The sequence below is a fragment of the Xenopus tropicalis genome, chromosome 2, assembly GCF_000004195.4.
Source record: "Xenopus tropicalis strain Nigerian chromosome 2, UCB_Xtro_10.0, whole genome shotgun sequence".
Classification (NCBI taxonomy): domain Eukaryota; kingdom Metazoa; phylum Chordata; class Amphibia; order Anura; family Pipidae; genus Xenopus; species Xenopus tropicalis.
The window spans coordinates 63112684-63135545 of NC_030678.2; the positions used below are offsets into that span (position 1 = coordinate 63112684).

The window sequence follows — 22862 nt, forward strand, 5'->3', positions numbered from 1 at the left end:
CACTCACCAATAAATTTTATGCTGCCACTACACAGACTCCCAGTGGGACTGCACTATAATTCCTGCTTATAAAGCTACAGACGTTTAGCCTGCAGACTTCTGATTCTTATTGGAATTTTTCTGGAGGTAGCTAACCGACATTTAGTATTGTAAAAATGACCCTGCTGGTTTGAGAAGCATAATTCTCCCAAAGCCTTAATTATAATCTACCCATGCTGCATTGCAATGTTACAAGTAGCATGTCTGGGGTTAATCGTATATTTTGCATCTGTCGTATGCGTTGGGATATTAAAGCTTGCATGTGTGGGGGTTAATGCAATACTAAGGATCACTTTTCTGCTGCCATTTTAAAACTGACACACACCTACCTACCAGTATAGGACAATCATAGGGCATTTATTTATATATTAAACTTGACATACACAACATTTCTGATTGCCCTACAAGCATTACAGTTGATAGTTATTAGTACAACGTTTGCAGCGCTACCCTATAGCCTTTCTCTTTCTTCTCCATCAGTGACCCATCCTTGCTGCTAAGGACCGTAAAATTGTCCTGCCTTTCCCCAGTGTTTGTAACTGGTCGCTTATCTAGCCGTGGGTGTGTCCCCATCTCCTTCCGCCTCTTTATTGGCTGCTCAAACTGTCCTGCCTTACCTTTTGTTCCTCTCGGAAATCTGCAGCGCAGACTGCTTCAGCATGGGGAGAGGAGTGCTGGGAGTTGGTGCATGATGTGAAATATCCACCCTTGCCTTGAGATGAAAAATCTGCCCCTGATACCTCCTGCCCCACCTGAAATTCCCAGGGCAGTGAGGAATAAGAAGGAGAAGGAGCGCCATGGGGAGCCAGGGGGACTGCAGTGTCAGGGTTGCGCTGAGGTTGGTTTTACTGCCATGTCATTTATCGCTATGAAAGTGATGCTGTTAGTATATGTAGCGCTGGGTGCCAGTAGGTCAGAATGACACAGAGCAGTATGTGTGTTGTTGCAGCAGCAGCAGCAGTGTCGCCCTCCTGTGTGTTCTATTTGCAATTTAGTGTCCAGTTGCTGTCCTTGCGCTGCAGTGTCAATGTATGGTACAGTCATACTACACATGTTTGTTAAGTATCCTTTACAGACATATGTATTTAAATTCATTTGGTTTATTATAGCTGAGTTTGTCCATATCACATGGCATCACATGACACGTGTGTATCACATGGGTTGTCTGTCAGATCTCACTGTACTGTTGTGTCTGAGATACACTTCAGCTAATGGAGAAAAACTGAGCGCTAATTTGCTTTATTAAGCCTACTTACTGGCCACAGGGTTTGCATACAATAACAGCTAGAAGAAAATTTTGTCAAGATTAGTATTGTGGTGTGATATTTTAGAAGGCAAATTTACACAGTTGTATGAAAAGTGCAAAACAAACACAAAATAGTGTATTTTCCTTTATAATGTCATGTGTAGTAAATGGCTTCAACAATGTACAACAGCACAAGAGCTAAATGTCATTTAGGGTCACTTAAATTTAAAACATAGGTGAGAAAGGTAATTTTAATTAAATTACCCTTTTTATCGACTATGTGTGATTACAAACCCTGCAGTCACAACAAATTGGTTTTAGCTAGAGTTCCTATGTTGCATATTACCATGGGGATTTAGATATGCAGGTATTAAACAAAGGGTGTGAGCCACAGCACTTTTAAAAGCTGTACTATCTCTTTTGCTTTGCCTAATGTATGTCTGTTTCCTGTGTGGCTTATATGGGAAGTGTCACTTCCTGAGTCAGCATAGTTAAAGAAGAGAGAGAGATTGGGGAAGTGGGTAGAAAAATCAATAATACTAAAAGCCTTTATTCTGTTGATGTATGCTTTTTTAAAGTAACATTCAGGGCAACAATGAAAACTCAAATGGGATAATTTTATAGACTGAAAGCCTTTGTGGCAGCTCCCTCATAACCTGATGCATGAGTGATTTGTTTGTCAATTATTGTGCAGTGTTGGTGCTTTCTAAGTACATGTTATAATAATATATAGTGTATGTAAAATGAGTATGTTTAATATTAGTATGCTCTCAAGCGAGAGCATATTACTGTGTGGCAATAGCACTAGGGAATAAAAGTATATTCACTCAAAATATCTGGTGATCAGGTGACAGTAATTTATATAAAGACAAAAATTCTAATTCTTTATTTTAGAACCCTACAATGTTCTCTATTGACTGAAGTTTAAAGACCAGAACTCTAATAGTCATGTTGTCCTTTCCCAGGGCATATACAGCTAATTCATAAAAGCATCTCTTAAATCCTGCCCTTGCTCCTCTCACTTTCCACATTGTGCCTCTTCCTGTTTCTGGTCATCACCCACTCTCACTCACTCTTCTCTCACCAACAGAAAGTATCACTTGAAGTTCCTTGAGTTTTCTCCTTTCTCCTTGTTTTTGTATCTTTCTCTTTCATTTTTTACACTTCGGGATGCATTTATTGCGTTAATGATCACACTTCTACTGCAGGGTTGAAAAACATCCCTTCTGCACCATTCATACATTCTAAGCACAGCAGCAGATGCTTAGTTACCATGGAAACCAGAGCAGGATGGGAAAGAGGAGGTATAAGACAGACAAAGAAAGCCAAAGCTAGTGAGGAGAAAGATGTAAAATGTGAGTTAAGACAAGAGAAAAAAATGTTATACTAGAAGATGTGAGTACAGAGGGAAGAGGCAAACACACATTGTTGTAAAGACATTAATATATGTAATTTGTAGACCATATATAAACGTTTTTACTGCAGGCTGGATTCCAATATTAATCATTGTACAAATGAAACTGCATAGCAGTGGCTGTGCACAAGCAACAAGGGTTTTATGCATTACATTTGCTGTATACTTAAATAGTATATATTTATTAATAGAACATGGAACAAATATCTCTTCTAGTATCAAATATAGTATTGATGTTAAGAGGGGTGTAGTTTCTAAAAAGAAAAAAATCACTTAACATAGTTTCATCCCAAAATATATATTTTTAGGTGCTTTCACTTTTGTGGGCATTTGTGCATTTGGTTGACAAAAACACCTATTTTGGGGGGATTGGCTGGGGTAAGTCACTTGCATACAGTGTGTTTGTTACCTGTAGCTTCTGTCTACCACAAGGTCACATGATCACAGAAAGGGAGACAGACATGCAGTCATGTAAAATGTACCAAAGAGATTGTTTCTTTATTAATGCAAGGGTAATATAAGCAGTGGATAAACAATTCATCACAAATTATTTAACTCAGTAATTAATTAAAATTAATTACTTTAGGGTACCCAGCACATGGAGAGTTTCAAAATGGTCCTTAGGGAAAAAAAAGAAAGATTAATAGACCCTTGCCTGTTGCACAGCTTCTCCATTCATACTTATAGAAAAATAAGTACCTGTGAAATAAACTTACTCTTTCAGACAGGTATTCCTCAGTAATGTAGAAGTGAGCATTCCTGTCATAGGTAAATTACCTCTTATGTTAATAATTAAAAGCATCTAACTGTAGGAAAAGACACTGCAGTTTCTGACACTCTTCAAGGATATTGATATTTGTAACAGCATGTTGCCTAATAAATCATCCCTTGCATCAAGCTTATAGAATTAGGGATATATTTATCATGATGTGTAAAAAGTGGAGTGAAGCATTACCAGTGATGTTGCCCAGGGCAACCAATCAGCAATTAGATTTCAACAGTTTTGTACACAGCATGATAAAAGTAAACCTTTTTTTCAAATCTCTAAAATTGCTCTGTACAGCCCCAGAATAGCATACTTTTTTCCCTGCATGTAGATTTTTTTTCTCTATTACAACCATTTCAAGTACAGCTCTTTTTGTTGTTTCCTTGTCTAGCGTTAAGCTTTGTCCCCTTTTGCTTTCAGAGCACTCCTTCCCTCTCTGACTATGATGACCTCAAGGAGGCGCCTACTGCGCACGGCTGATTGATGTTAATTGGAGTGGAGGCAGTGAGCATGGCCATTAGGCAGCTCTTTGAGGTCTTCATAGTTGAATAGAGACAAAGCAAAAGGGGGTGGGGCTTGACATTAGAAAAGGAAGTAAGTAAAAGAGCTGCAGTTCAGCTGCTTGTAATAGAGAAACAAAATACTGCATGCAGGGAGAAAAGTATGTTATTTTGGGGGCTGTACAGAGCAATTTTAAAGATTTAGAAGTTTTACTTAGGGGTATATGTATCATGCTTTGTAAAAAGTGGATTAAAACATTAATGTAATTTTAGGGGATTTTCAAATAAAAGGCTTACTTATCCATACCTGACTAACACATTATGCACCAGGGCTTGGAAAGGTACATATAAATAAAGCCTATTATTTTGATCAGTTTCTCTATTGCATTCCTAAATTGCACAATAATTGTTTTCCCTTTCCTCAGGATTCGACCACAGAGCAGTAAGGAGCAGACTGAAGGATGCCGTATATGTACATGGGTTTATGCTGGAGAGCCACAGGTGCTTTTGGGTAAAGACAAAGCCTTCACATATGATTTTGTGTTTGATATGGACACAGACCAAATCCAAGTCTATGAGACTTGTGTACGTGGGCTGGTAGAAGGTTGTTTTCAAGGCTACAATGCTACTGTGCTGGCCTATGGACAGGTATGAACCCTAAATTCTTCATGTGTACAAATTATGTCTACTGAAAACTTTTCTTAGATAATCCTAGCCTAACTGTATTTTATTCGGTTTGCCGAGTTTCCTCTTGTGTCACCTACATTTTACTTTGCTTTGCCTCTTATTACTCTGATAGTCTTTCTACTTTGCAGTCCTTGGACATTTTAAGCATTGTTTTATGTGTGCAAATCTGTTTTCTTTGTTTTAATGTTGTAACTTGGGTCTAATTTCAGACTGGTGCTGGTAAAACACATACAATGGGTAGTGGATTTGATCTTGTGGTAACTGAGGAAGAACTGGGGATCATCCCACGTGCTGTGCGTCAGCTTTTCAGCACCATACAAGAGCACAAAGCTTCTGCTTATGAGAGAGGACTGCCAGAGCCCAGCTTTAAAGTTAGTGCACAATTCTTAGAAGTAAGTAAATATTTCATTGGAAAGTAAAGGAAAAAAAGGACCTATAACACCAAAATAAATATAATGTAGTTATCCTGCAGCATTCTTTGGAAACATTACTGCAGTTAAAATGAATAAGCTGCTGTGTACCAATAGGGGTCTCCATTTAAGAAAAATATGACAAAAAAGGCACATTGACATTAGCAGATTATAGATAAGCTGTGTTAAATACAATGTGTTTAATTTTGTGGCTTTCTACAGGACTAAAGAATGAAAGCCTCTCTCATATAAAATAGTACAGGTATGGGATCTGTTATCTGGAAACCCATTATCCAGAAATGTGAATCCTATATATATCCTATAGACTCTATTCTATGCAAATAATTCAAATTTGTAAAAGTGATTTTCTTTTTCTCTGTAATAATAAAACAACAATAGTATCTTGATTCCCAACTAAGGTATAATTAATCCTTATTGGTGGCAAAACAATCATATTGGGTTTAATTAATGCTTAAGTTATTATTTAGTAGACTTAAGGTATGGTGATCCTAATTATGGAAACATCCCTTATGCGGAAAACCCCAGGTCCTGAGCATTCTGGATGATAGATCCCATACTAATCAACAGATATAAATTTTAATATAAAAAAACAATATTTCTGCTTTTTGATGTTACTAGTCCTTTAAACACCCAAAACCAGCATAAACTTCCTTTAAAAGCACTTGGCTATGTAACTTTTTTTTTTATAGATGCTCTATAACTGTCAGTCTTTTTACAGTTTCTATTTGTTTACCTTAGCTTACTATACCTGTGTTTATAAACCTATAAAATCATTTCTCCATTTTTGACTAGCTCTATAATGAGGAAATCTTGGATCTATTTGATGTATCCCGTGATCCTGACTCTCGCTATCGGAAATCTAATATTCGGATCCACGAGGATGCTAGCGGAGGGATCTATGTTAGTGGTGCCAGCATTCGCAGTGTCAGCTCAGAAGGAGAGGTAAGCCTAAGCTTGTACAGTAAATCAATATAATGCGGGGGCCCTTAATGAGTCTGTGTGATACAGTTGGGGAGAAGGCCCTGTGTAGAACCCCAATGTGTTTGAAAGATTTATTTCTCCCATAAGTATTAACAATATACTTTTCCTTGTACAGAAAATGATTGACACTGCTTGCTGATCTTTACGTCAGTAGCACACATATCGTTTATACCACTTCTTGTGTGGGCACTCACAGGCACAGTATTGGCCCATCCCTAAACCATAAACTATGCATTTTTGCACTTTACCAATTGTTTGATTATAATATAATGGCCAGCCAGTTAATCTAAAAGGGATAATGTCATGATTTTTATGGTGTACTATTTATTTCTAAATGACATTTAGAAATATCAAATAATTCACTCTATCATTTAAAATTTTGGTGTGTAGGCAGCCATCTCAGTGCATTGTGCCTGATTTTAAGCTTTCAGAAAGAGCCAGTGCTACACGTCCTGCCTTTTCCAGCAGCATTTGACCAAATCTGTGCTCATGGCCAAACCGAATCCTTAAAATCAAGTGGCTTTTTGTCAGTTAAATAAAGAAGTTGAAATTATTTTTAACAATTCCCTAACCTAATTTACATATGCAAATTAGGGTTCAGATTTGGTTTGGTATTCGGCCAAATCTTTTACAAAGGTTTCGGGGTTCAGCCAAATCTGAAAAAAGTGGATTCAGTGCATACCTAATTAGAACTGCTTTTAAATAACCAATTGTTTTTCGTACTCCATGTAACTCCCCACTGAATATCTTCACCGCAGTGCACATTCCCCACAGGTCACTTGCCACTGGAACTCAATAGGAAATTTAATTGAGAATGATATGCTTCTTTTATTATTTCACCATCGTTTTTTCAGGAAACAGCCTCCAAGGCACCCCCAAACTAGCTACCAATTGTAGGGATTTATCAGTATTATTATGTGGTATCTTTTATAGCACAGACACATTTCATTTTGACAGTGCTTAAGGTTTCAATCTGAGCATACTCCAGTAATTATAATGGCAACCATCTCTCCAGATCAGCATTTGTCTTTTCTGATCATCACACCTACCATCCTAGTATTTTTGCAAATGCCAATGTATAGATTACATGTTTGGCTTTGCTGTATTGCACATAAACACAGCCCAGGGCAGCCATGGGGGAATGCAGGGATGGAAGCAAGATACCAGTACATGGCTTACTAGAATAGTACCCTCTTATACTATTCTAGGGTATGAAGTCAGGTATTATAATTGATAGGAGTGTCCCCCACCCCAGTGATGAACCTTTTCAGTTTCTTTTAAATGATGCCTCTTGAGGCTTGTTTGTAAGCTCTTTTGGGCAGGGCTCTCTTCACCTCTTGTATTGGTTATTGATTGCTTTATATGTTACACTGTATGTTCAACGTATGAAACCCACTTATTGTAGAGACTGCACAATATGTTGGCGCTTTATAAATAAATGTTTATAATAATAATAATGGTTGTAAAATCATTCTGCACCCCATTGTATAAAACAAAAAAAGAATAATTGCTTAAAGGAGAAGGAAAGGCTAAGTCACTTGGGGGTGCCAAAATGTTAGGCACCCCCAAGTGACTTAGAACGCCTACCTTGTACCCCGGGCTGGTGCCCCTGTACGGAGGGAACAGCACCAGCCCGGGGTAGCTGCCGGCGCTTCCTCCTTCCTCCTCGCTTGCGCGCGCATGCGCAGTAGAGTGAAAAGCCGAACTTAAACATTAAAGTCGGCTTTTCACTCTACTGCGCATGCGCCGGCCGGCGGATTTCGGCAGCAGCGCGCAAAGGAAGGAGGAAGCGGTGTCTACAGGTGCCCCGGGCTGGTGCTGTTCCCTCCGTACAGGGGCACCAGCCCGGGGTACAAGGTAGGCGCTCTAAGTCACTTGGGGGTGCCTAACATTTTGGCACCCCCAAGTGACTTAGCCTTTCCTTCTCCTTTAACACCTCTACTATTTTTAAATAAGTTGTTAAACAAGGACATTATATATTTCTCACATTATGAAAAATTACTAGGGCCTTGTACTCACGGGTGGTTTGACCTGCATTTTCCTGTGGCGAAACACACCTGCGTTCCAACACAGGGAAGCCCGGACAAAACACAGTTCATTCATTCAAATGAGTTGGGTTGGTTCTTCATTATTTTAAGTAGCAATGCAGAATAGGTTTGGCCCTGTTTAGTTTAACTTGTGGACAAAAGTCACATTGTGTAAGTAGGTCTTTGAGATCCATACCTGTATAACTGTGTTTTGGGTCTTTGTCCTGCTGGAAGGTGCCTCATTCTTTAGGACTTGCATTCACAAATAGGAAGTGTACAAAGAACATGGAGGCTTGTGTATGTTTTCCTGTACTTTGCATCTTTTTCTAACTTTTGCAAATGAGCCATTAAACATTATGTATAACACTTTTAAGTTCTTTATGGAAATAAATCACATTATAAATACTGTGTATACAGTCATATGAAAAGTTTGGGAACCCCTCCTAATGGTGACTTCCTTTTAATATATAACATGCCTTTTTGTTGTATTTCAGCAGTGACATAAAGTTTATTGGATTAACAGAAAATATGCAATATGCATCATAACAAAATTAGACACATATGGGGGAGGGGCTTAATTCACTGCTTGCTGTATTCCCTTGAGAGAGGTCACAGGCAGTGACCGAAATGTCAGTGGGACTATATATATATATATATATATATATATATTAATATTTGCTTTGGCCAAATACGAAGTGTAGAAAAAAATGTCTTAAAAAAACTCATAAGATTTTTGGGTAACTTCTTTTCATGATTTCTTGAAGCTACTACAGCTTCTAAAGGAGGGTGCTCTTTCTAGAACTACAGCCAGTACCCAGATGAATTCCCAGAGTTCACGGTCACATGCTATCTTCTCAGTCCATCTCCAACAAACACGTGTTTCTGAGACTTGCTCGGTAAGAAGTTTTCTTTATGTAGATCAATTGAATTTAACTTTTTAGTTTAAAGTGGATGTAAGGCCTGCAATTGCCTAATTCCTAAAGTCAATGCAGTTACAATATGTATTCATTGATGAATTATATGGCCCATAGCAGACTTGCTTAAAAATTTGAGATTTTCTCAAAACATTTTTTCAAACCATTGATTAATCTTTACACAGTTTAGCCAGCTTCTAAACTTATCAGCTAATTGTCAGCCAAGGAGCACTGGTTGGGTTGCCCCCTTGCCTTTAATATCAGCCACATAGTTAATTCTCAACTTGCATGGCTAATTAGCAGTTAATTGCTTGCTGGAGATTTAGGCTAATGCCACACTTAGGGGCTGATTTACTTACCCACGAACGGGTCGAATGGAGTCCGATTGCGTTTTTTTCGTAATGATCGGTATTTTGCGATTTTTTCGTATGTTTTGCGATTTTTTCGGATTCTTTACGAATTTTTCGTTACCAATACGATTTTTGCGTAAAAACGCAAGTTTTCGTATCCATTATGAAAGTTGCGTAAAAAGTTGCGCATTTTTCGTAGCGTTGAAACTTACGCGAAAAATGCGCAACTTTTCGCGTACGTTTTAACGCTACGAAAAATGCGCAACTTTTTACGCAACTTTCATAATGGATACGAAAAACTCGCGTTTTTACGCAAAAATCGTATTGGTAACGAAAAATTCGTAAAGAATCCGAAAAAATCGCAAAACATACGAAAAAGTCGCAAAATGTTCGTTTTCAAGTCGGAACTTTTCCAATTCGGGTCGGATTCGTGGGTTAGTAAATCAGCCCCTTAGCGTATGGCCTATATTTTCGGAAAGCCAAAAAACACTTGCCGAAAATAGCGCCATATGCTCTTACCTGTGCCCGCAACTTAATGAATGGAATACCCTTGGTAGCTGATACCTGCTGAAGATATGAAGTCTTGTGTTTTTTGGTGGATATATCGGCTACATGTGCCTGCGCCCAAACGGATTCCATTCACAAGGTAGGATAAATTTACAGTAGCGAGGCCCATGTGGCATTAGCCTAATATAATTTCTGTGCAGCCATGCAGAATGCATCTAATTGCTAATTAGCCAAGTAGGACACAGATTTAATATTTGGCCAGCATTACATTTGTGTGGAGCACATTTTGTGCCACAAATCACAAGTAAGCTTTATAGATTTTCCGATTAAGGAGAAGGAAAGTTTGAATAACTGAGGGGTGCCAAAATGTTAGGCACCCCCCATTCCCTTGATTCATCTACCTGATCAGGCTGGTGCTCCTGTTAGCAAAAAAAATGCACCAGCCCGGAGTACATGCAGATCCTCTTATGTCTTCTTTCTTTGTGCCTGCTGCGCATGCACAGTAGAGTTAACAGCTGCACTTTAACAAGCTTTTTTACTCTACTGCGTGTGTGTGGGCCCCGGGATTGCAGCGAAAGGAGAAGGTAGGAAGAGGATTGCTTGCCTGCATATACCCCTGGCTGGTGTGATTTTCTGCTAATAGAAGCACCAGCCTGGGGTATCAGGTAAGCGATCTTAATTACTGGGGGGGAGGGGGTGCCAAACATTTAGAATGATTAGAGTGATTTAAAAATTTTTTCTCTTTATCTGCTCGAAAAAGGAGCTCTCAAAATTGCTTCCTTAGGGTTGATGCATTTTTGGGTTTACCTTTCATGGCTGCAAACTGCATTTTGCTCCTTTTGACTATATCCAGTCCAAAGAGAACAAAAAAAAACTATAAGGCATAAGGGAGCCCCTATAGGTCACAGACATGTTGGTTGAGATGATAATGTGGGGTGGAGTAAAGTTTGGTCTTTGACTGATTCTTGTTTAAGAATGGGGAGGAATAGAATCACTATAATTCTGTCTTTGATTTTCTCTGCCCTGCAGAAGGACAGTTCTTCTTTGGAGTATGAGACTTTGACTGCTAAATTTCACTTTGTGGACCTGGCAGGATCTGAGCGCCTCAAGCGTACAGGAGCAACTGGAGAGAGAGCAAGAGAAGGGATCTCTATAAATTGTGGCCTTGTAAGTGGTTATGTTGTTTATCTCCACATATAGGCATATCAGGAAAACTAAGGTACTTTAAAAGAGAGCTTTTTGGCCTGTTCTCAGATTAGGTGCTTGCTCTGTGTAATGTTGTCACCTAACCTCACACTACCATGTAAAAAGGCCAACCCAGGTAATGGGGGAAGGGAACAAATGGAAATATTACTCAAAACAATGCTTAATTGATCTTAAAAAGCTTGCAATCTTTATATAATATAAGAAGTATAAATATCTTTTACTCAATTCTTGAGGCTTTTCGAGGTAAACGGTAAACTCACCCAGAAGCATGGGGAGGTCCAGTTGCTCATGCTCCAGATGTTTCAGCATAGGGTTGGGATATCAAACAGAAAAGATATAGGCAGGTACTAGCCAGACCAAGTTGTAAATAATTGCAGAATTTATTTATTCAGGGGCATACAATCTTGGAAATAATGAAAAGCCTAAAATGTTTTTTGCCCAGGGGGGCACTTTTTATTTAGTTATAACCTAAATACAAAAGCAGTGAAAATGAAAAAATAACCAATAGTCAATCTGATTACAAAGATCCACTCAGGATGCACAGCTGCAAAAAGACAAAGTAATAGGTATATATCTCAATTCGCAAATCACAAACTACCACATATGGCTCATTATATTGAAACAGTGAAAGAACTATGTTACTATGTAACTGGATTACAAAAAAATAAATATAAAAGGGGCACCCCCACTTATTATTTGCATGTGTTTGCCCAAGCATGGCTTCCTGCACTAGGAGCTTCCTCCCAGTGCTAAGGGGCAGCACTCCATAGGTTGCAATTCTTTGAAAAATACTAATACACCCATGCACGCATCTGGAGTGAGGGCTCCATTAGGACACACCTTTGGTGGGGGAACAGATTTTATGCTATAGGTGTTTCTTCATAGTAGCTAGGTGTATTAAATCTATAATTCATACTTTGTCTAATTTTTAAGTTAATAGTATATATAATGTGTTTTTGTACAGCTGGCACTTGGGAATGTAATCAGTGCTCTTGGAGATCAAAGTAAGAAGGTTCTTCATGTTCCATACAGAGATTCAAAACTGACTCGACTACTGCAGGATTCATTAGGTGGTAACAGGTAATGGACTGAAATTTGCCCATCAATAAAAAAAAAAAAATTCACTAGTGAATTTACACCACAAAGAAACTATATGGGGCTGATTTACTAATCCACGAATCCGAATCCCGAATGGGAAAAAATCGGATTGGAAGCGAACATTTTGCGACTTTTTCGTATTTTTTGCGTTTTTTCGTCACCGTCGCGACTTTTTCGTAGCCATTACGACTTGCACGAATTGTCGCGACTTTTGCATAGCCATTATGACTTTCGTGAATTGTCGCGACTTTTGCATAGCCATTATGACTTTCGTGAATTGTCGCGACTTTTGCATAGCCATTATGACTATCGTGAATTGTCGCGACTTTTGCATAGCCATTATGACTTTCGTGAATTGTTGCAACTTTTTCATAGTCATTATGACTTTCGTGAATTGTCGCGATTTGTGCATAGCCATTACGACTTTCGCAAATTTCGCGAAATTCGCAAAATACCGATCATTACGAAAAAACGCATTCGGACGCTTTTCGGACGTTCGTGGATTAGTAAATGTGCCCCTATATGTGGGTTATAAGCATGGAGTAGACAAAGTAGATGATGAGATGCAAAAGTGACTGCTCTATTTTTATAATGCCAGCCAGTTTAGTCTTCTCTTAACTGAATTTGTTGGGGGAGGGTAGTGTATGCTAATGATTTTAGAATATTGGAAGAAGTGGTCTTTATGATGATCACACTGGGAATACTCAGCACAGCAATTTGTGAGTTTACTAGTGAATCTCACTAGGAATCTAGGATAAACAGAGCACATTTCACACTGTGGTGAGGGGTGGGTATGTCCTAATGATCCCTGGTTGAAGCACAGTGATAGCCAGGGGGGGATAGCCAATCATAGCCTTGCAGCCATATAAACAAAGACCAAGCTTCAGTTCTCTATCAGGTCAGCCTAGGTATAGTTATAGCTTATTAGATATATATTTGTGGCAGAAATAAACTAGATTAAACAGTCTATATTGAAAATAGAGTTTATTGCCACAAAGATATTCTTTTTAATATTATTTACAAACACTAAAATAAATCTGGTGTTGTCTGAGTGCTACTGGAGAGATAGGATAGCTGTCACTGTAAGAGATTTACACCTCCACTGTAAATTACAGTCACTTAGGGAAGGTACAACACTGACATGTAGCTGAAATCTTTGGCCACATACAGCTGTTCACTATTCACTAGAAACAGCTGAATTAGCTATTGAATAGTTTTTTGCAAACTTAAATATTTTAATCACTGAACCATTTTAAGGGTTTGGTAATAATCTAATTATTAACTAATGATATTTGCCTTTAAGGTTTTTATTTTTTTTTCCTCTCCATAGTCAAACCATGATGATTGCTTGCGTTTCTCCATCTGATCGTGATTTCATGGAAACCTTAAACACTCTAAAGTATGCAAATCGTGCACGAAACATTAAGAATCGTGTAACAGCCAATCAGGAGCAGAGTGGACAGCAAGTACAGGCTCTTCGGGCAGAACTAGCCAGAGTAAAGTTGGAATTACAAGAGTACAAGACAGTGAGTTCCAAATATGTGTCCTTTTTTGTGTAAAAACAGTACATAATCTGTAAGTTAAAAAAATATATAACATTTTAGCTATGCTCTTTGACACATACGCCTGACCTCATTTCCTTTTATCGTTTCAATTTCTTTTATATTCACAGAAGGAATGAGGGTATTGGTTTATTAAGCATGGGAACAGCTGTGGTAGAATGACTGTCAAAAGTGAAACAGTGTGCTTTAGTAATTATCTAAATACAGAGTTGGTGGCTGTCATCTTTGGCAGCATCATATCTTGATTGACCCATATATGACCCTTGAGTGTTTTTAAAATGACAGCAATTGCTTGATGAGGTGACCTTGTGCAGTTTTTTTTGGTCATCTTTAAAGAACAGAGTTGACAACTAGAATAAATATATTCTAGTTGTTAACTGATTTTTACTTAACTAACCTATTTAGTTCATTTTTGTATTTGCTATTATATTTTTGTCTTCTCAGGGTCATCGAGTTGCTGGTAATGATAGCTTAAGCGATATGTGTCAGGAGCTGTCTATGTTACGTAGTGAGAATGCATCATTGCGGCTTCGTGTTACTGCCCTACAAGAGGCTATTAGAGCTATCAATGCTCGTGTCACTCGTATGGCTGGACAAGAAGCTGCACACTTGGTGCAGCGAGCTGGTAAGAAGTTGGTTTATTCCCTGCTATCTCTAACTCATACATATGAATATTTCTTGCTTTTTACCGCGTTCAAAAAAAGAGTGTTGTGCCATGTGAATTTCAAGGGATGCAATTTAATCAATTTAAAAATGCAGTTTGTAAAATAACTGAAAAATAATGTTTCAGCTGTGTCACAATCACGCCACTCCAGACGCACGCACTTGACACTGGGACGGGGAAACAAGGGGTTACACTCAAGTCACCTTTCACACAGGTTAGACTAACATCAACACCCCCAAACACACCACTGCCCCAAACAACTATTCGCTGCCACCATCTATCATTAACAGGCAATAGGAGCCTAATCTGAATATCTCCCTGCTCTCTACAAGAGGTACTATTTCCTAGAACACAAATGTATCACACACTCTCTCTCACTGTAGTTAGGGTTAGCTTCGGCTAATTCAACAAGCACTCTAGCAGCCAAAGGGTTAAATTACAGTCAAACACACTCTCCTGTTAGCAGTCAACTAGTTAATTAGCATTTACACAGACAACCTTCCCATAACTTATACAAAACACATACAAAACAGTAAATAAAATAAAAGGGAATAACACACAGAGAAACCCTAAGTACGTTACCAAGTTGGGAAATTCCTTTGTGCCCTCCTGAGGCAAGAGTTTGAAAACCTGGGCACACACCCCAACAGAATTGGAACCTCAAGTATGAGCTATCAGTAACTGAAGATGCGGATGTGAACCCTAAAGCAAAGGAGATATGGATCCCTTTTTATAATCCATATTTCCAATTGCCCCAGCTTCCCTGCCCCAAATGGTCTGGCTCCAGATTGTCTTCTAACCCAGATAAGTTTGTCGCCTTCCACAGTCCCTTGTTGCATATTTAATTAATTAAGGGTTTCTTGTGGACACAAAGCCAAATGCTGCCAAGTTTAACTCTGGACATGCCAGGGAAATACTATGCTGGCATGACAAGCTGTTTTTAAAACTACTATTCCCATCATCTGCAATTGGAAAATATTTCTGCGCAATTTCTTGCAAGCTACAAATCCCTTGTGCTCTAACTATAACCCCCTTTTTGACATGAGCTCAGTCTGTTAAGGTTATGTAAAAAAAGATGCATAAGCACTATCTGAACTAAATATGAATATGAAAAATGTTTACACAGACATTCATTGTTAGTAAAGATTGAAAGGAATCTGTAGTAATTTTCTCAGCTCATAGGTACCATTACCCAGCCCCCCTTAAAGTGAAAACTCCTTTACTTTGTTCCATTGTAAAGTCATGGGGGGAAGTTATTTGTAATGTAAAAATGTATGCCTCTGTGCAAACAAATTTGCCTTTGTGTGAATTTAATATGGGCTTTGCAAATGCAGAAACTGTTTAGCGACCACTTCCAATAGTGAAAGAAAGTTTGAAAATTATTGATTGTGACAGTGCGCAGTGTATGTAATAATACTTCTTCATGAAAAAGTTATGTTTGCTCACAAAGATTATGCCACCTTCAAGCATGCCTTAAAAGTTTGCAATGCACAATTAAAATTCACAATGCAATAACAGTCTAATGAACAATAATACACTGTGAAAATCAATTTTTTATTCTTATTTGTGCTCTTATTTTTCCGTTTACAACTTTTATTACATTACCCCAATGGATTCTAGGATTAATTTCCTCTGATTTCCAGAGAATCTGAGCAACATCCATAATTAAAAACCAGAGGGAGGCTCACAGTGCAACCCCTCCCTCTAATTTATACCTGGCTGCGTGCACAAAAAAGGTCTACTGTGCACACTTTTTAAAACCTGTGTGCGCATTTAAAATACAAGCACAAGTACAAAAGTATGTGTTTTCATACAAAAGTTTTTGTGCGTACCACAATTTTATGTGTGTGATAACTTCAGAATTTGTGTGTGCACACACAAGTGCACAACTTAGGGGGAACAGTGCTCTGCTCTTTAGATAACCTGTGGAAAGCAGTAGTCCCAAAATCCTTCTCTGAGGGAGGAGTTGCATTACAATGTAAGCCTTAAGTAGGGGTGGAAAGTGTTTCATAAGTGGTTCATGAATAGACTACAATGGTTTTTTTCAATCCGTGGAATCAGAAATGTGGGGGAAAAAACGTTATATTTGTTTTTGGAAGCTCATATAATTATTTGGAACCAAATCTTTCTTAAGAGATTATTTAATAAAATCCTTTTGGTGCTCCAATCATAAAAAAAATATTTTTGTACAATGTATTATATTCAAAATGTCTCCCAACAGCTAAAACAAGGAAATAGAATAACCTAAAAACATTGAAATAAAATGTTCCCTTAATCTGTAGTTTTCTAGATTTCATTGCTATTTGAAAATGCTTCACAATTTTTTCCCATAAATTTCTGTTCTTTAGTTTGGATTAGTTCCTTAAATTAATTTTATTTAATTGTTAATTATATCTCCTTTGGTTTATCTGAAATAACTGTTCTTTTTTTATTTTCTTTTATCAGGTGATAGTAATGAAGAAATACAAACTCTCATACAGAACTATATCCATGAAATAGAAGAACTCAGGTAAAAAATATATTTTGTGCAAAAACTGACCACCTATAAACAGCTATATTGACATAAAAATGCAAAAAATGCAGCCCCTTTTAATCAATCAATTTTGCTCATTGAGGGGCAGGCACCACTATGAATACAGCCTAATAGGAAGTACAGGTCTGCATTTCTTATTGTGTTCCACACGTGGGAATGCAGGCCTTTCTGGCTGAGGTCTTATTGGCCTACTTCCTGTCCAAGCCCTCAGAAATATGTTAGTTTTTGGCTTAGTTTGCTTAGTTTTCAGCTAGGGCAGGGGTAGGGAACATATGGCTCGGGAGCCAGATGTGGCTCTTTTGATGGCTGCATCCGGCTCCCTGCCAAATCTTTAATAAAAAAAATAACGGGTGCGTTGCCTGCGCTCGGTGGTTAGAAGACGTGTTCTAAGCCTTAAAACACGTCTTCTATCTTGCGAGCGAAGGCCACACCTTCCTCTGCATCGCATCCGGCATCCTTGGGACCCACACTACCTTGCCCCTGCGCTTGGCGGAGAGAAGACGTGTTCTAAGCCTTAGAACACGTCTTCTATCCGCTGAGCGCAGGCCATGCCCTCATCTTCATCATATCCGGCATCCTTGGGACCCACCCTACCTTGCCCCGCAGCATCCGCGGTCAAACATATTGTATGGCTCTCAGGGAATTACATTTAAAAATATGTGGTGTTTATGGCTCTCTCTGCCAAAAAGGTTCCCGACCCCTGAGCTAGGGGTATCCCTCAACATATCAAATTTGGCACCTAATCATACCATAAATAATGCTGTTATAATAATTATTGTCTAAATTTACTTGAATTGGTATTTTTTTTTTACAAATAGCAATTTCATACAGAAACTGACAAATTTAAGTATGATGCATGAAGCAGAATCTGTAGAAAGGCAAAACAGCCCCTTATTTTCTTTTTTCATAGTCATGAATAGCCTGTATACCTTCCCCATGTTCAAATGTGCACCTATTTAGAGCATCAAATAGTCATTATGAATAAGACTTTTGTATCTTAGGTCATATGAAGTCAGAGATTTGAACACTTACTAAAGAATATTGCATATGAATAAAATGAAACTACTTTCCTTTGTTGACTCTTGGTTCTGAGAGTGATGTAAATAATCAACCTACTTGTTGCAGTCAAATTCATGAGACATTTGTGTTACATTCTTGTTACATTATTTGTGCACAGAACCCGTCTGGTAGAAAGTGAAGCAATGAATGAATCTCTCAGACGCAGTTTGTCCCGTTCAACTGCACGCTCATTGGTAACAGGACCTGCAACCCCTACCCCATCATTAGAAAAGGAGGCCAATGAAGTTGTTCGAAGAGCAAAAGAAGAAGTACAGAATTTGAAAAAGAAAGGAAGGTGAGAAAGAACAGAAATTAATATAAATAGATTGAAGCTACTTTACTTTGCATTCAACAATTTAAATGTCTCAAGAAAAGACTGTATAGTGCATATAAAAATATTATCTATGTGCCAAATGAAAATATGATGGCTTTATAAGCAACAGTGTCATGGCCACAACAAGTAGAAAGAAAAATTACTGGGAGATGGCAATTTGTTAGGCAATCTCCAATCATAATACAGTATGCACATGCTGGTTTAGCACTGTGTCGTCGTCTTATCTCTAACCCCAGAGATCAATTATGTCTGTCCTGGACAGTTTGAAATCACAGTAGAGTAAAAAAACTAATAAAGCAAAATGCTAAATGTTAATCTTAGTGTCCATACGCACTGCCCAGGAACTCTCAAGGGACCCCAGGACATATGCAAAATAGCTGGGTAGCACTAAATACAATATTTCCTAGGCCATTGCTGTTCTAGGTTAAAGAAGTCACCCGCCAGAGGTACTATTCTGTTGAGTGCAAGTTAGTGATTATAATCACTGGAGGGTTCCTAACAAATTAGCATCCCCCCAGTGATTAACCCTTTCCTTGTCTTGTGTAATAACTCTCAGTCCCCCCCCCCCAAGTGATTAATCCTTTCCTTGAGAGGATCATTGTAAAAAAACTCTCAATCAAGGGTATGGCAGTATCTTACTCATCAGTGAGTGGAGTTATCAGCAGATTACATTTTCAGTTGGAACAGGATGACTTCAATTTAATTGCAGGATTGTCTGTAGAACATTTTTACATCAACATATTCAGCAGTAATGTGCTGGTTTTTAGAATTGATAGTTTTAATCCACTTACATCAATTTCAGTGTGGTAACTACCTGAACAAAATCTTTTTCTTTTCAGTTCATTACAGTCTGATAACTACAAAAAGAGCTTGAAACAACAACTGCAAATCAGTGAAGAGACAGATTATAATGAAGGAGAAGAGGTTATGTGGAAAAAGAATTGGAAATTGAGCAGTAAAATAACACACATTTTTAATGTCCATTTGTTCTCATTTGTAGTAATACAAGAACTGTTTCTGCCCTGGCATTAGCCACAACCTGTTATGCCAAGCTATGTCACTTCCTTTATTGATCATACCCCTCACACTGTTTTATGTTTAATTTGAATGACAGGGTGAGTCATCTGAGGCAAATGTTTAAAATTTGCTTTATCTGTAGATAATTTTGCTGTGTATTTACTTTTTTTAGGAGGATGACCATGAAGAAAGTGAATGCGATGAAGAGGAAAGTGAGGGAAGTGGGGAGAGTGAGGCAGAGTCAGACTCAGAACCCGAAGAGAAAGGTGAGTGAGTATACCATTTGGCACATTTCAAAATTAAAATGAAAGCAAGGTGACTAATCTCCTCTTATAACAGGTTCCACTCTATTTTTTTAGTATAAAAGTTTTATGCCATGTACTATGTAAGGCAAAACTAAGACTCAATGCACTACTCATAAGGACACTTCTATGTTGCTGGTAATAGTGCAAAGTTGAAACCAAAAGAGAAATTAAAGCAACACAATACTCCATTTTGTAATTTCCTGTGCAGGGGAAGGTGCAGGTGTTGTGTTTTGAGTGCTCAGTTACAGGTTTGGACTTGCCCACTGGGATACCGATTAAAATCCCGGTGGGCCCCAGTTCTGGTGGGCCCTGTGCTTACCTAGTGGACCCACACCATCTAATTTGGAGCCTGTCACAGAATCACGTCAGTTCAGGCTGACAGATCAAGAAACAAACAGTCCTTGTAAACGAAGGGTCAGTGTTAGCGGCTGCCAGACGTAATGCACCCTGCTCTGCGCTGCAGAAGAAAAACATAACCAGGGATGGGGTGGGAGTGTAAGCAAACTCTTTCTTGAGAATAAGTAAGCATTTATTCTTTGCTTAATTAAATGTATGAGCTGACAGATTAAGTTTAGATGGAGGTGGGATGGGAGCAGTTCTCTTGACCAGTTAGTTCAAAGGTCCTCTCACGTTGCATAAAATGTATACTTTTAAATTGGGGGTTGTGTGAAAGCTGCCTATGCTGTAATCAGTATCTGCACAGAGTTTCCTGCTTAAAATTATGAGCTAACATTTTTGAATGCTTAGTTAGGAATCCTGTGGTTGGCCTTACTGTCATGTTAGGGTGTCTGAGGTTGTGCTGAAAATCAACTTCTGCAGTGATATTACTGGTTTGAATTTTTCAGCATTGTTCTACATGGTGTGCTTTTTGTAGCCCTGCTTGTTTCTGTACACAGGGTTGGGCTGTTGGGACGCAGGGAAAAAATCCAGTGGGCCCCTGTCCTTGTGGGCCCCTCTGACCCAAGCCGGATCCCTGCAAGCGCCCCCACCCAGTCAGCCCTCACCCAGTTTGCCATTCTGCATGGAGGAAGGTAGGTGGTGCATCCACGCATGTGGGGGTTGGGGGGTTGGTGGCAGTGACATTGGCTCAGCGTGGAGGTGAGGAGGTCGTGGCTGGGGTGGGGCCCCTTAGGCGGCAGCCCCCAGACACCCCAGTTCAACACTGTCTGTACATTGTGTTGGCGGAATGCAGTGGCGGGGAAGGGAAAGAGGCAGGTGCACCTCAGGGTTGAGGTCCTCTGGTGGGCCCCAGGTACCACACTCTGAAATTGCTCAATTATGATGAGTAATTGTGTTTGAATTCATTGTTTATATCTCCATGATAATTAGTTGGAAGTTGGAAATAATTAATTGACCAGATGCAATACTGATTACATTAACCTTCAGGTGATATAATAGCTTTTTGCCTTTAGAATATTAAGCCTTAAAAAAACCCACTATCACTACAGTCAAACATGAAAGAAGTTCACTGATGTTATGAGGTTGTTTTGCTGCTCTGGAACTGAGTGCCTAAACATGGCACCATAAAATCAGAAAAACTACCAAAGCATTCTGGAGTTCCCTACTCAACTCAGTGTTAGAAATCAGTATCTCTGTCACAGAGCATGGGTTTTTCTGCAGTGACCTGACACATTTCAAAAAGCACTCAGGGATCTAAAGGGCCTGCAATGAGTTCAGACCTATATTTCATTGAACATTTGTGGAGAGATAAGGAAGAATACATTCTTTAAATTTAGGATCACTTTGCAAAAGAAGAGTGGGTCAGACTGTCAGTATAGAAATGTGGAAAGCTAATTCATGGTTATTGGAAGCATTTGATTTCAGTTATTCTTCCCAAATAGTGTGTGATACCAAATATTGGTAACAGTGGCAACTCCCCTGTATTTTCCAGTGGAGAAAGATATCAATCAAAAACATCCTGTTTTTCTAGACCAAGCCTGCATACAATGACTAGGTAATTAAAAAAATTACTATAGAAAATGAATAATCAGCATATTAACTTCAGATGTGCCAGTATAATTAATATAGAAAATGGATAATCCTGTAAATTCAGTAAGAAAAAAGCGTTCCCTCACGTACACTTGCACAAGCAGAATATCAACAACAAACTTGTCTGCAAGTCTCTCTTTCTTTTTCTTCCTGTCTCTTGTAAAAAATTAAATCCATCTTGGGTGTTTCCTCAAGAAGCAGGGAGTTGAGAAATACCAAAGACACACAGGGCAACATTAGGACAGTGGGCTGTGAGCTGGAAAATGGGACAGTCGAGAGATATGCAACTGCCCCACTTTACCCCTATTTCTGGATGTCCAAGTCAATACTGTCAGTGTCATTTTATGTTGTTAATATAGGTTCAGTACAGTGGGGTAACTACAGAGGAAGCAGACCTCATGGGCACAGGAGGGGGGCCTGGGCCTGCTTCCTCTGGTAGGGTGACCCATGGGTGAATCATGGCACATGTGAAATCACAAAATCACTTAAAGTAGAAAGAAAGGTAAAAACTAAGTAAGCTTTATCAGAAAGGTCTATGTAAATACAGCCATAAGTACTTACAGAAACACTGCACTGAGTTCCCTGTGAAAAGATTAGTTGTATCTGTTTTCCTCTGCCAGAGACACGCAGCTCTCCTGCTCCCCCCTCCCTCAATAATGCTAAGAACTCACTTCCCCCCCTTAGGAATGTGGCTCTGAGCCAATCAGCAGGAAGCTGACTCATAGTCTTACTAACTGAGGATGTTCACTTGATCTGGGTGTCTGTGCAGGAGCCAGGCATTATGGGAACTTTCTTTACACAGCTCAGCGTTTTTTTCTTCCTGTTTGGCTTCTGATCATCTGAATAGGAGAAATATGGGGAGACTTAAGGTCACTATTGAGACAACTGAAGGTATGCCTGCAGTTTGAGATTAACTCTTTATTAGCCTTTCCTTCTCCTTTAATGGAGAAGGAAACAAGAATAACTTTTTGTTAGAATAGAATAACTTAATAGTGAAACAAGGAATTGTGGAAACCATGTTATGTCAACTTTAAACATTTCACAGTGGATGAATTAAGAGTAAGTTGTGAGTTACTTGAAAAAGTGGAAAGGTGACTATTTTTGTTTATAATTGTTGGTGCTACATTGCAAAAGTGAAATTGCCAATAGCAACCTACCAGATAGAAGATGAAAGTAAATATCTGATAGTTATTATTGTCAACTGCAATTTAGCTCCTACTTCCTGAAATCCAC

General features: G+C 38.8%; 1 protein-coding gene across 10 annotated transcripts in view; it reads left to right on the top strand.

Moving 5' to 3' along the window:
* Nucleotides 1-651: 651 nt before the first annotated feature.
* kif21b (kinesin family member 21B) overlaps nt 652-22862 on the top strand; it is a 53003-nt gene continuing 30792 nt past the window's right edge. For 6 of the 10 annotated variants that reach the window (XR_001171871.3, XM_004910720.4, XM_004910722.4 and 3 more), the window contains exons 1-14: nt 653-877; nt 4391-4613; nt 4862-5044; nt 5876-6025; nt 8856-8987; nt 10892-11029; nt 12033-12148; nt 13497-13692; nt 14173-14353; nt 16838-16901; nt 18103-18279; nt 19158-19242; nt 19508-19601; nt 20537-20671. Coding sequence is in view for 9 of the 10 variants with exons in the window: in XM_004910720.4 (XP_004910777.1) it covers nt 837-877; nt 4391-4613; nt 4862-5044; nt 5876-6025; nt 8856-8987; nt 10892-11029; nt 12033-12148; nt 13497-13692; nt 14173-14353; nt 16838-16901; nt 18103-18279; nt 19158-19242; nt 19508-19601; nt 20537-20671 (1915 nt within the window). In the remaining variant the exon portion in view is untranslated. Of the gene's footprint in view, nt 878-2507; nt 2641-4390; nt 4614-4861; nt 5045-5875; nt 6026-8855; nt 8988-10891; nt 11030-12032; nt 12149-13496; nt 13693-14172; nt 14354-16837; nt 16902-18102; nt 18280-19157; nt 19243-19507; nt 19602-20536; nt 20672-22862 lie in introns of those variants that run through there. The other 4 variants (XM_012970944.3, XM_012970924.3, XM_012970929.2 and 1 more) reach the window with 4 other exon arrangements.